The sequence below is a fragment of the Brassica napus genome, chromosome A10, assembly GCF_020379485.1.
Source record: "Brassica napus cultivar Da-Ae chromosome A10, Da-Ae, whole genome shotgun sequence".
NCBI lineage: Eukaryota > Viridiplantae > Streptophyta > Magnoliopsida > Brassicales > Brassicaceae > Brassica > Brassica napus.
Genome location: NC_063443.1, coordinates 3,137,374 through 3,148,899, shown reverse-complemented (window position 1 = coordinate 3,148,899; position 11,526 = coordinate 3,137,374). Strand labels below are relative to the sequence as shown.

The 11,526-nt window shown below is 46.8% G+C and overlaps 1 protein-coding gene across 1 annotated transcript; it reads right to left on the bottom strand.

The window, feature by feature from the left end:
• Positions 1-294: 294 nt before the first annotated feature.
• Positions 295-3,576, bottom strand: LOC106425855. The gene is made up of 4 exons (XM_013866577.2): positions 3,000-3,576; positions 1,207-2,918; positions 881-1,092; positions 295-427 (listed from the first exon to the last, which is right to left on the bottom strand). The coding sequence occupies exons 1-4, from the start codon at positions 3,574-3,576 to the stop codon at positions 295-297; spliced, it is 2,634 nt and encodes an 877-aa protein (XP_013722031.2).
• Positions 3,577-11,526: the final 7,950 nt, after the last annotated feature.

Here is an 11,526-nt window from a genome sequence, read left to right as displayed (position 1 = left end):
CATTTTCTATAATTTTCTGCATAATTCACCTTCTCCAGGAATTGAAACCCAAACTTCTTCCTGTAAAAATTACGTAGTCTGGGGTTCAAACTCCAGACCTGGGTGTAGAAGCCTTTAAACCTTGACCACTAGGCCACAGTGCTTCCACAAATTTATGTGTTTTGCGGAGCGATATTTTAAACTATGAGTATTTTTTTTGAAACTGGATATATTATGCTATTACAAACTCGGAGAAATATTACAGACGATTCTACAGCCGATAATTCTACCTGCCTCATGAAGATTCACGTCTGACTACATCACCTGAACCATCCTATCGGATCCACCATTGACGATACTCCTTGCGACATGCTGCAAATCTCTTGTAAGCCGCTTTTCCATTAATTCGCGTAATTCCGCTTTCTCCGGGAATCGAAACCCAAACTTGCTGGTGTAAAAGCATTAATGAACTTTTAGTCAAACCAGTAGACAAAGGGAGTCAAACTTTGAATTTGATCAGAATATTTTTGAAATATCCGTTTAAAAAAATATAAATACTTTGAAGATTAGCCTGCATATACGTGTAAGGAAAATTAGATATTGTGATTTATTATATTAAATGTTTACGTTAACAGAATTATAATTTTATTGTTTTACTTTTTTGTTAGTGACTTGTAAAAAGAAAGATTTGAAATATCATGATTGGCCGGGTATTTATGATTTCGTTTTTTTTTCTTGTTTAGATTGTTTTGAACGACCGGTAGACGATTTTAAAAATCTTCCATATTGTTTTTTCTTATTTTGGGTTATTGATTTTTTTTTTTCTTCAAACGGATATTCTATTACTCAAACTTGAGGTGGCCTGGGAAACTAGACCGAAACAGAACAACCAATGTAATACAATTCCCTATGGAATGATCTCGCTATCTTAGCTAGTGAATCAGACGATACGTTTTCCTGACGAGGTACAAAAACAATCGAGAACTCCGTGAATCTTGCTTTCAACTTCATAAACTCCTCCAGCTCAGTAGAAAAGCTCGGACATGCTCTAGGGTCTTTGGTCATCGCGATCAATTCCTTGCAGTCAGTCCCAAAAGATTGGCATGTTGATACCTGTAGCATACACTCCATTGCCCATGATAATGCTTCCAGTTCAGAATGCAGGGGTGAGATTCGACGTCGTTGATTTCTTGCTCCCAATAATTGTATCGCACCACTTGAACTTACCCATGTCCATCCATAACCACTAAAGAGTGCATCATGTGTCCATGACCCATCTATCATGCATCTCTCAGAGATTGGGGTCGCTACTATGTTCTGTTCTTCCACCATCTCGTCCGTTCTTTGATTTGCGTCAAACCAAGCTTGGCATTCAGATTCAGCGTGTCTAACAGTTTCCAAAGGGTCCCTGTCAATTCCTTTAAAGAGTTTGTCGTTCCTCGCCTTCCAAATAAACCATATGATCCATGGATATGGGTCCCTATCCAATTCTGGTTCTACAATATCATTCTTTCTCCAGAACAGGTAATCTATATTCGTGAACTGACTTCCGCTTGGAAATATAGTCGGCGGCGTTGGGGTTGATGCATGTGCCCATGTCTGAATTGCAGGAGGACACTCAAAGATGGCGTGATTTACAGTTTCATCATCTGCACCACATCGAGGACAGTAATTATCGCATCGCATATGACGATGAGTCAGATTACTAGTTACTGCTAATTGGCCCGATACCACCTGCCAAATGAGATGTCTCATTTTGGGGGGGGCTTTTATCTTCCAAGCAAAGGCCTGGAGCTTTGTGATACTAGGTTCCTTCGTCTCCAATGACTGTTTCTTTAGTAAATTTGTTGCCACCCAGTAACCTGATTTGACAGTGTACATCCCATTCCTCGTATAGCTCCAGCAATATCCATCTCGTTGATAATCTTGGCTTATGGCCAGTGACTGAATCAATGGGATATCCTCCTGATGGACATAATTCTCTATCATCTCTGTATTCCATCTCTTCGGGTTCCCAATCATCAGACTGCTCACTGGCATCATTGGATGAAGTACTGGTGCAATTGGCCTAGCTGGTCTTGCCGGTATCGTTGGGATCCAAAGATCTTCCCACATCCTGATTTTATTCCCAGAGTGTACCTTTTGTCTAATCCCCATCGTTATTAATGGCTTTGCAGCCATTATACTCCTCCACCCATATGAGGGATTGTTAACATCATTTAGTCGTAATGGTGAGCTAAACCGAAAATATCTTCCTCTCAATACTCTTGCCAATAGAGAGTCCGGAAATTGCACTAATCGCCATAATTGCTTCCCAAGTAATGCGAGATTGAACTCATGTATCATCCTGAATCCTATTCCTCCTTCTTCCCTTGATTTGCAGATTTGCTCCCACTTAACCCAGTGTATTCCTCTCTTCGGAGGGTTCGAACTCCACCAGAACTGTGCAATGGCACTAGCTAAGTTCTCGCAGGTCTCCAATGGGAGAAGAAGGGTCGACATTACATACGTAGGTAGAGCCAGCAGTATAGACTTTATAAGCACCTCCTTTCCTCCCCTTGTCAGCCATCTTCCTGTCCAGCCATTAACACGGTTTTGTAGACGTTCCTTCAGAAAGGCAAAGAGCCTTACTTTTGACCCACTGATATCTTCAGGGATACCAAGATAGGAGCCCATTCCTCCCTTGTTTGTAATTCTAGTTGATAGTTTCAGAGTATCCTTGAGATGTCTAGGTATCCTTTTACCAAAGAGTAAGGAGGATTTTTGAAAATTAATGCATTGTCCCGAGGCTTTTCCATAGGTCCCAAGTGCTTTCATAACTTCATCGCATTCATGTGGCTCCGCCTTGCAAAAGAAAAGGCTATCATCAGCAAAGAGAAGGTGGGATACCGGGGGGCTAGCACGTGAAACGCGCATCCCCGTAATCTTTCCTTGGTTCTCTGCATGATTAAGAAGGCTAACGAGCGCTTCCGTGCATAAGATGAATATGAAAGGAGACAAAGGATCTCCTTGTCGTAAACCTCGATGAGGAGTTATATTTCCTCTTGGTTGACCATTGAATAAGACATGGTATTTCACTGATGATACACATCGCATTATCCATTCAATCCATGTGTCTGAAAATCCCATTTTCTTCAAGACCGCACTAATAAATTCCCATTCCAGTCTATCGTAGGCCTTACTCATGTCAGTCTTTATCGCCATTCGCTTCTCCCTTCCCCCAGAGTTCGTGCGCAGAGCATGGAACATTTCCTGAGCTATCAAGACATTATCTGTTATCTGTCTTCCAGCAACAAAAGCTGACTGGGTTTCTGATATTCGATCTGGTAATACTTTTTTCAATCTTTGGCATAGGACCTTGGATATAATCTTGTAACTGACATTACATAGACTTATTGGCCTGAATTGTGACATCTCATCTGGCTTCTCCTTCTTAGGTATAAGACATATATTTGCATCATTAAGTCCATTGGCCATTGTTCCATCGAAAAGGAACTCATTAACCATACGAGTTAAATCGTCCTTCACAATGTCCCAGAACTTTTGGTAAAAAAGGGCAGTGAAACCATCCGGACCCGGCGCTTTTTCAGGATGCATCGCAAAGAGAGCCAACTTAACTTCCCATTCAGATACAGGAGCTGTAAGATCCGTGTTTATCTGGTCAGTTATGGTTGTGGAAACATTTGCCAATGCCTCATCAATGAGTTGAGGATTGGATGTTTGAAACAAATCTCTAAAGTAACTAGTAGCAATGGCTACTAATTTTTCCTCCTCCTCTACACGGTTTCCTGCGGTGTGGGAACCGAAATTCGCACTGTCGATTTCCGTTTAAATAAGGAAACTAGGAAAACCCTAATTTCCCAGAGGTCCCGGATCTCTGCGAGAGCCAACGACAAGTGATCGAATATATGCGGAAATCATGAAAAGATAACAAACGAGTTTAGAGAAAACAGTAGATCTTATTTCGAGTCCGCGTAAGAGCGTTGCGATCATTACAAGAGAATACAAAGGCTTTGGCCGCAGGGGCCGTCAGCAAGTTACCTAGTTCTAGCAACATAAAACCCTAATCCTAGTTGAGTCGCAGCTCGATAACAAAGGACGAAAAAGATATCTAAAAGGCTTAGATTGATTTCGGACTGAACCTTGTTAAAGGCTGCCTACGTACCCCTTTCGAGGATCAAGCCGAACGTAGTTCAATTGATAGAGCTGGACAAGAGATCGAACTGCCTGGGCGAGTTCGTCTAGTAATTGAGTGCCAGTCATAGAAACCGAACTTGTCGAGAATAAGCCTAAAGTTTCTAAGTGCAGAGAATTCCGAATCTAAAAAGTTCTCCCTCTTGCTCCTCGCCTAGGACTCCTTATATACTAGCTCCAAGGTCGGTTTACGCTTTTACTCTTCTGCCCTTAAGCCGTCATAGCATAAAAATGGAGATATTCCATTTTTCCCGATCTTCACAATTATCTTCAAAACTTCCGTATTTATCCGCGGAAACTTGACATTTATCCTTCCTTGTGGACCAAGCGTAAACCAGGCTGTGGTTTACGGGCTTTTGATTAGGAAAATCGTAGGATGGGCCTCGAGTCGTGTTTTAGGTCCCTTTGGGCCGTCTTCCGACTCGACACGTTTACTACGAGTTTTCCGCGGTTTCTAATCCGCGAAGTTTGATCGATGAATTAGAATGGCGGGAAACATGGACTGAGCTTGCTACGGTCTTCGGGAGATAGCATTCGAAGGTTTTGACGAGAATGCAAGAACTGGTGTCGTATTGACGTTCGGAAAGGTTCAATCGCTACACAGCGACCGAACTTTGGCTCGAGCCCGGTCGCTTCGTAGCGACCGAGCGGGACGAGCGCTCGGTCGCTACGTAGCGACCGAGCGGGACGATCGCTCGGTCGCTACATAGCGACCGAGCTTTGGCTCGAGCTCGGTCGCTACGTAGCGACCGAGCGGGACGATCGCTCGGTCGCTACGTAGCGACCGAGCTTTGGCTCGAGCTCGGTCGCTACGCAGCGACCGAGCGGGACGATCGCTCGGTCGCTACGTAGCGACCGAGCTTTGGCTCGAGCTCGGTCGCTATGTAGCGACCGAGCGGGATGATTACTCGGTCGCTACGTAGCAACCGAGCTTTGGCTCGAGCTCGGTCGCTACGTAGCGACCGAGCGGGACGATCGCTCGGTCGCTACGTAGCGACCGAGCTTGGCTGAGCTCGGTCGCTACGTAGCGACCGAGCGGGACGATCGCTCGGTCGCTACGTAGTGACCGAGCTTTGGCTCGAGCTCGGTCGCTACGTAGCGACCGAGCGGGACGATCGCTCGGTCGCTACGTAGCGACCGAGCTTGGCTGAGCTCGGTCGCTACGTAGCGACCAAGCGTGACGATCGCTCGGTCGCTACGTAGCGACCGAGCTTTGGCTCGAGCTCGGTCGCTACGTAGCGACCGGGCGGGACGATCGCTCGGTCGCTACGTAGCGACCGAGCTTGGCTCGAGCTCGGTCGCTATGTAGCGACCGAGCGGGATGATCACTCGGTCGCTACGTAGCAACCGAGCTTTGGCTCGAGCTCGGTCGCTACGTAGCGACCGAGCGGGACGATCGCTCGGTCGCTACGTAGCGACCGAGCGTGACGATCGCTCGGTCGCTACGTAGCGACCGAGCTTTGGCTCGAGCTCGGTCGCTACGTAGCGACCGGGCGGGACGATCGCTCGGTCGCTACGTAGCGACCGAGCTTGGCTCGGACTCGGTCGCTACGTAGCGACCGAGCGAGACAGATGCTCGGTCGCTACGTAGCGACCGAGCTTGGCTCGAGCTCGGTCGCTACGTAGCGACCGAGCTGTGTGCATGCTTGGTTGCCGCGTATCGATCGAGCTTGGCTTGTCCGCGGTCTGATTTCCATACTCGAGCTTGTCCGCGGCCGATTTGGATACATGTCCGTTGCCTTCGGACAATCGGTATTTAGTGGTTCGATTGAGATTTGGACGATATTTTACTGCAAGGCTGTTCGTAAAGATATCTTTACGAAGATTACTTTTCGTAAAAACGGTTATGCTGATTTTTACGGACTTTCAGACATTGATTCCGTCGTGACCGATTTTGACCCCAACAGTTAGCCCCCCAGCTCGTTAGAATCATGAGCTTCTAGCGTGAGGTTCTAGCGAGTGGCTTGGCAAGTTAGGTGAGTTAGGCGGAATTAATGGTTGAAAAGGTCTGTGGTAAGTGATCTTCTCGCTCTCCTAAAAGTAGAAAACGCGATAAGATTGGGGCTGCGCCTTATGACGGCTGCCTACGTACCCTTGTTGAAGGGATCAAGCCTTTCGTAGTTCATCTTGGAGTTAAGGTTCTTAGGACTAGTTTTCCAGTAGGACCTTTATGGTCTAGTTTTTATGTAGCGGTTATAAGGCGTGTTGCTGCCGATGGCATTTTGTATGGGTGTAGAGGGAAGACTACGAGTTGTCGTCTCGTAATGTAACTCTGTGTGAATTGCCATATCCATAATCTGTTTCGAGAGTTTTCCGCAGTGTGTAAACTTGCGGGATTTTCTGAAGACGTTCGAATATTGGCAAAGAGACAAATTTTGGGATCTCGTATCAGGGTGTTTGATACTATGCCTAGAGATGTTAGAGACCAGTGCGCTGGGTTTAGGGCAAGACCTAGGTTTACTCCTGGTTTTAGAGGGTGCGATGACTAATTCGACTTACGTATCCCGTTTCAGTTTCATCCTGATTCCATACCGATTTAAAGTCCGCGATAGGTTCTCGGCTTATACGACTTGTATGGTTGGAATCGAGCATCTCTCCGGAGACCGGAAGTGCTGGACCAAAATTTTGGATTTCTTTTATAGCGCTATTATCCTTGTGTCGGATGTAAGAGAGTCATCTTCTACGAGATGGCTAAGTCTGTTTAGGACGTTAAGAGTTTGTTGTGATCAGCAACAAACTTAATGGTAAAAATTACTATTTTGAGTCTTCGCGAAGAATATGTTTTGAGAAGATGTTAGTGCGTATGACTGTCTGGTCTTCCATGAAGGTGTTTTTATCGAGGAAGGAAATTTCGTCGAAGAACTAATCTTCAGGCGTCCGCGACGTCTCGCGATGCTGAAGATTTGTTATTCTTTCGTATGCCACGTTTCGTACTTGAAATGTTCGCGGGCTTTGAAGATATTTCGCGATGTTGCGAGGGTTTAGTATTAGCCCTGTGTTTGAGAAACATTCTGGTTTGACTAAGAATGTTCGCAGCCAAAAATTGTTGTTCCTGCTCGGATGCTAATAGTTTTGTTTGCGATCGAGGAATTATGACTGAGGTGTCGTGTAAATTTGTCCATGGGAACAAGTGTTTTCCTTCATGGTGCTTTGTGAAGAGTTGGCCTTCCGAGATGTATTTCGTGCATTTTTTAGGATGTTTCGTATAGCTCTAGAAGCTTTGTTACGAATTTTTCCTTACATGCCGCGTATTGTGGTTAAAACGTTGCGGGCTTAAAGTGAATTGTGGAGCGTATTGAACTTGGTCAATTTTCGAAAAGTTTAGATTTTCCGTTAACCGTTTGGTTGTTAGGACTTAGTTTCGTTATGAAGAATTTATCATATGATTTCCGATTGTGGGCTATACGATAATTTATCATATCATATAACCGATTTTACGAAGGTCGTAAATCAGTGATATGTATACATATGTCAAAGTAGCATTGTTTCTGCGGGTTCTACGAGAAACGTTCCCGCTGTGATTTTGATCTTAGGTGAAAGTTGCTTGGCGTTACCCATGGAGTATTACCGAAGTTTATTTCAATACGATCTAGTCGCAGAACGTTTTTCATAGGTTTTTCGAGAGGATTCTCATGACACATTTGTTTCTTGAAAGAATTGGTCAACCAGAAGTGGATCTAGCTAACCATCGGGAGGAAAGTGCTTCTTTTAATGTGCACGATGCTACATATATTCTCGAGTTTTCTTCGTCGCAAATGTTTTCGATACTTTTCCGTGACTTACTTGGTACAACGGAAACTGAAAGAAATGCTTTGGTGATTGAAGATTTCTCGCCGCTAAGTTTAAAACGAAACTGGCTTTCTGAAGCCGGAAAAGGCTTCAATACTTTGGCTAATCGTCGAGTTTCAGTTTGATATTGGTACAAGTTTTCTGTACGCATGATTGCGACAAGAAATGATGTATAGTTTTTGAGATTATGTTCATGATCGTCTGGATATGTTGCTAGCGTTTAGACGAATATTAAGATTGTCGTTTGCCTATTCTTGACGATTTGCAGAAGTTTTTTGAAGTTTGGGAGTATACGAGTATAGTATACGTACCTACTCCCCCTTTTTTTTTTACGAAAGAAAAACGGTTGAACCGATACTTTGAAGGGTTGTGTACGTTTCCTCTCCTGATGTTTGGAATGATCGATAATTCGGGACGATTTATAGACGACGCTTGGACTGTGATTTGGTTGTTTCCACGTTGACGACTTGGGATATGTCGGTTCCGAGAAAATTGCCAGAAACGAATCGGTTTTAAGACGACGTTCATGTCTCTAACTTTTTCTCTCTTTAGGAAGCGAGCTTGATATGCGTGGCGATCAATTCTCGACTTTCGGAGAGTTTAGATCGGTTTGCAAGATTTGGATGAACAATTATGGGACAATATATCAAGACAGGAAAAATCGCTTAAAACTTAGTTCGCTAGACTATCCGCCTAGGTTTTACGTTCCCTAAAGTTCTATGGCAGCCTCAAAGTAATTTCCTACGAAAATTCCAAGTCTGATTTCAAAAATTTCAAGTCGGAAATACCTTAGTTCTCTCGAAGATGCAGTTTTGTCCCTTCTCAGTTTTGCGTGCTCATTTCCGTTTCCTATTCTCGTGTATGTTCGCCATTTCCGATATTGGTGTTTACCCTTTGAAACTTGACATTTATCTTCCGAACTTGACTGTTATCTTCTCCTTAGATAAGACGTCGATTTTTGTAAAAAGGTCCAACGTAATCGTATAGTTAAGGCGGCTAAGGTGTTAAGTTAACCATTGCCGTTTTATACGATTAATCTGAATCCATGCGAGAAAATAGGTCTTTGCGGTTTTTTTTTTTATATCGTAAAGTCTCAATGGTAACTTCAATCGAGGCGAAACAAGAGACGTTTCGATCGAGATTCGAAAGTGAACGCAAAGATGGAGGTAGGGTGAGCAGAAACAAGCCAAGGAGTTTAGGATGAGGTTTACTTGTTTTTGTCGTAAAATCTCAACGGAAACTCCGATTGAGACGAAACCAAAAGCGTTTCGATGAGAATTCAAAGGAGAACGCAAAGGAGGACCCCTTTGAGGCCTGACAGGTTGCTATAGCGAGTGAGGATGTCATCTCGGTCGCTATAGCGAGTGGAAGGGAGCCGAGACGAGTCCCACTTGTTTTCGTCGTAAAATCTCAACGGAAACTCCGATTGAAACGAAACGAAAAGCATTTTGAAGAGGATTCAAAGGAGAACGCAAAGGAAGAACCCTTTGAGGACTTACAGGTCGCTACGTAGCGACTGACAGTCTGACAGGTCGCTAAGTAGCGAATGGAAGCAAGCCGAGAAGCGTCCTACTTGTTTTCGTCGTAAAATCTCAACGGAAACTCCGATTGAGACGAAACGAAAAGCGTTTCGACGAGGATTCAAAAGACAACCCAAAGGAGGACCTTTCTGAGGCCTTACAGGTCGCTACGCAGCGACTGACAGTCTGACAGGTCGCTACGTAGCGAGTGGAAGCAAGCCGAGACGAGTCCCACTTGTTTTCGTCGTAAAATCTCAACGGAAACTCCGATTGAGACGAAACGAAAAGCGTTTCGACGAGGATTCAAAAGAGAACCCAAAGGAGGACCTTTCTCAGGCCTTACAGGTCGCTACGTAGCGACTGACAGTCTGACAGGTCGCTACGTAGCGAGTGGAAGCAAGCCGAGACGAGTCCCACTTGTTTTCGTCGTAAAATCTCAACGGAAACTCTGATTGAGACGAAACGAAAAGCGTTTCGACGAGGATTCAAAAGAGAACCCAAAGAAGGACCTTTCTGAGGCCTTACAGGTCGCTACGTAGCGACTGACAGTCTGACAGGTCGCTACGTAGCGAGTGGAAGTAAGCCGAGAAGAGTCCCACTTGTGTTCGTCATAAAATCTCAACGGAAACTCCGATTGAGACGAAACGAAAAGCGTTTCGACGAGGATTCAAAAGAGAACCCAAAGAAGGACCTTTCTGAGGCCTTACAGGTCGCTACGTAGCGAGTGGAGAGTTGGCTTGAGCTCGGTCACTACGTAGCGACCGAGCAGTGTGTGTGCTCAGTCGCTAGCGACCGAGCAGCGTGTGCGTGCTCGGTCGCTACGTAGCGACCGAGCAGTGTGCGTGCTCGGTCGCTACGTAGCGACCGAGCAGCGTGTGTGCTCGGTCGCTACGTAGCGACCGAGCTCGAGCCAAGCTCAGTCGCTACGTAGCGACCGAGCATCTGTCTCGCTCGGTCGCTACGTAACGACCGAGCCCGAGCCAAGCTCGGTCGCTACGTAGCGACCGAGCGATCGTCCCGCCCGGTCGCTACGTAGCGACCGAGCTCGAGCCAAAGCTCGGTCGCTACGTAGCGACCGAGCGATCGTCACGCTCGGTCGCTACGTAGCGACCGAGCTCAGCCAAGCTCGGTCGCTACGTAGCGACCGAGCGATCGTCCCGCCCGGTCGCTACGTAGCGACCGAGCGATCGTCACGCTCGGTCGCTACGTAGCGACCGAGCTCAGCCAAGCTCGGTCGCTACGTAGCGACCGAGCGATCGTCCCGCTCGGTCGCTACGTAGCGACCGAGCAATCGTCCCGCTCGGTCGCTACGTAGCGACCGAGCTTTGGCTCGAGCTCGGTCGCTACGTAGCGACCGGGCGGGACGATCGCTCGGTCGCTACGTAGCGACCGAGCTTGGCTCGAGCTCGGTCGCTATGTAGCGACCGAGCGGGATGATCACTCGGTCGCTACGTAGCAACCGAGCTTTGGCTCGAGCTCGGTCGCTACGTAGCGACCGAGCGGGACGATTGCTCGGTCGCTACGTAGCGACCGAGCTTTGGCTCGAGCTCGGTCGCTACGTAGCGACCGAGCGGGACGATCGCTCGGTCGCTACGTAGCGACCGAGCTTGGCTGAGCTCGGTCGCTACGTAGCGACCGAGCGTGACGATCGCTCGGTCGCTACGTAGCGACCGAGCTTTGGCTCGAGCTCGGTCGCTACGTAGCGACCGGGCGGGACGATCGCTCGGTCGCTACGTAGCGACCGAGCTTGGCTCGGGCTCGGTCGCTACGTAGCGACCGAGCGAGACAGATGCTCGGTCGCTACGTAGCGACTGAGCTTGGCTCGAGCTCGGTCGCTACGTAGCGACCGAGCTGTGTGCATGCTTGGTTGCCGCGTATCGATCGAGCTTGGCTTGTCCGCGGTCTGATTTCCATACTCGAGCTTGTCCGCGGCCGATTTGGATACATGTCCGTTGCCTTCGGACAATCGGTATTTAGTGGTTCGATTGAGATTTGGACGATATTTTACTGCAAGGCTGTTCGTAAAGATATCTTTACGAAGATT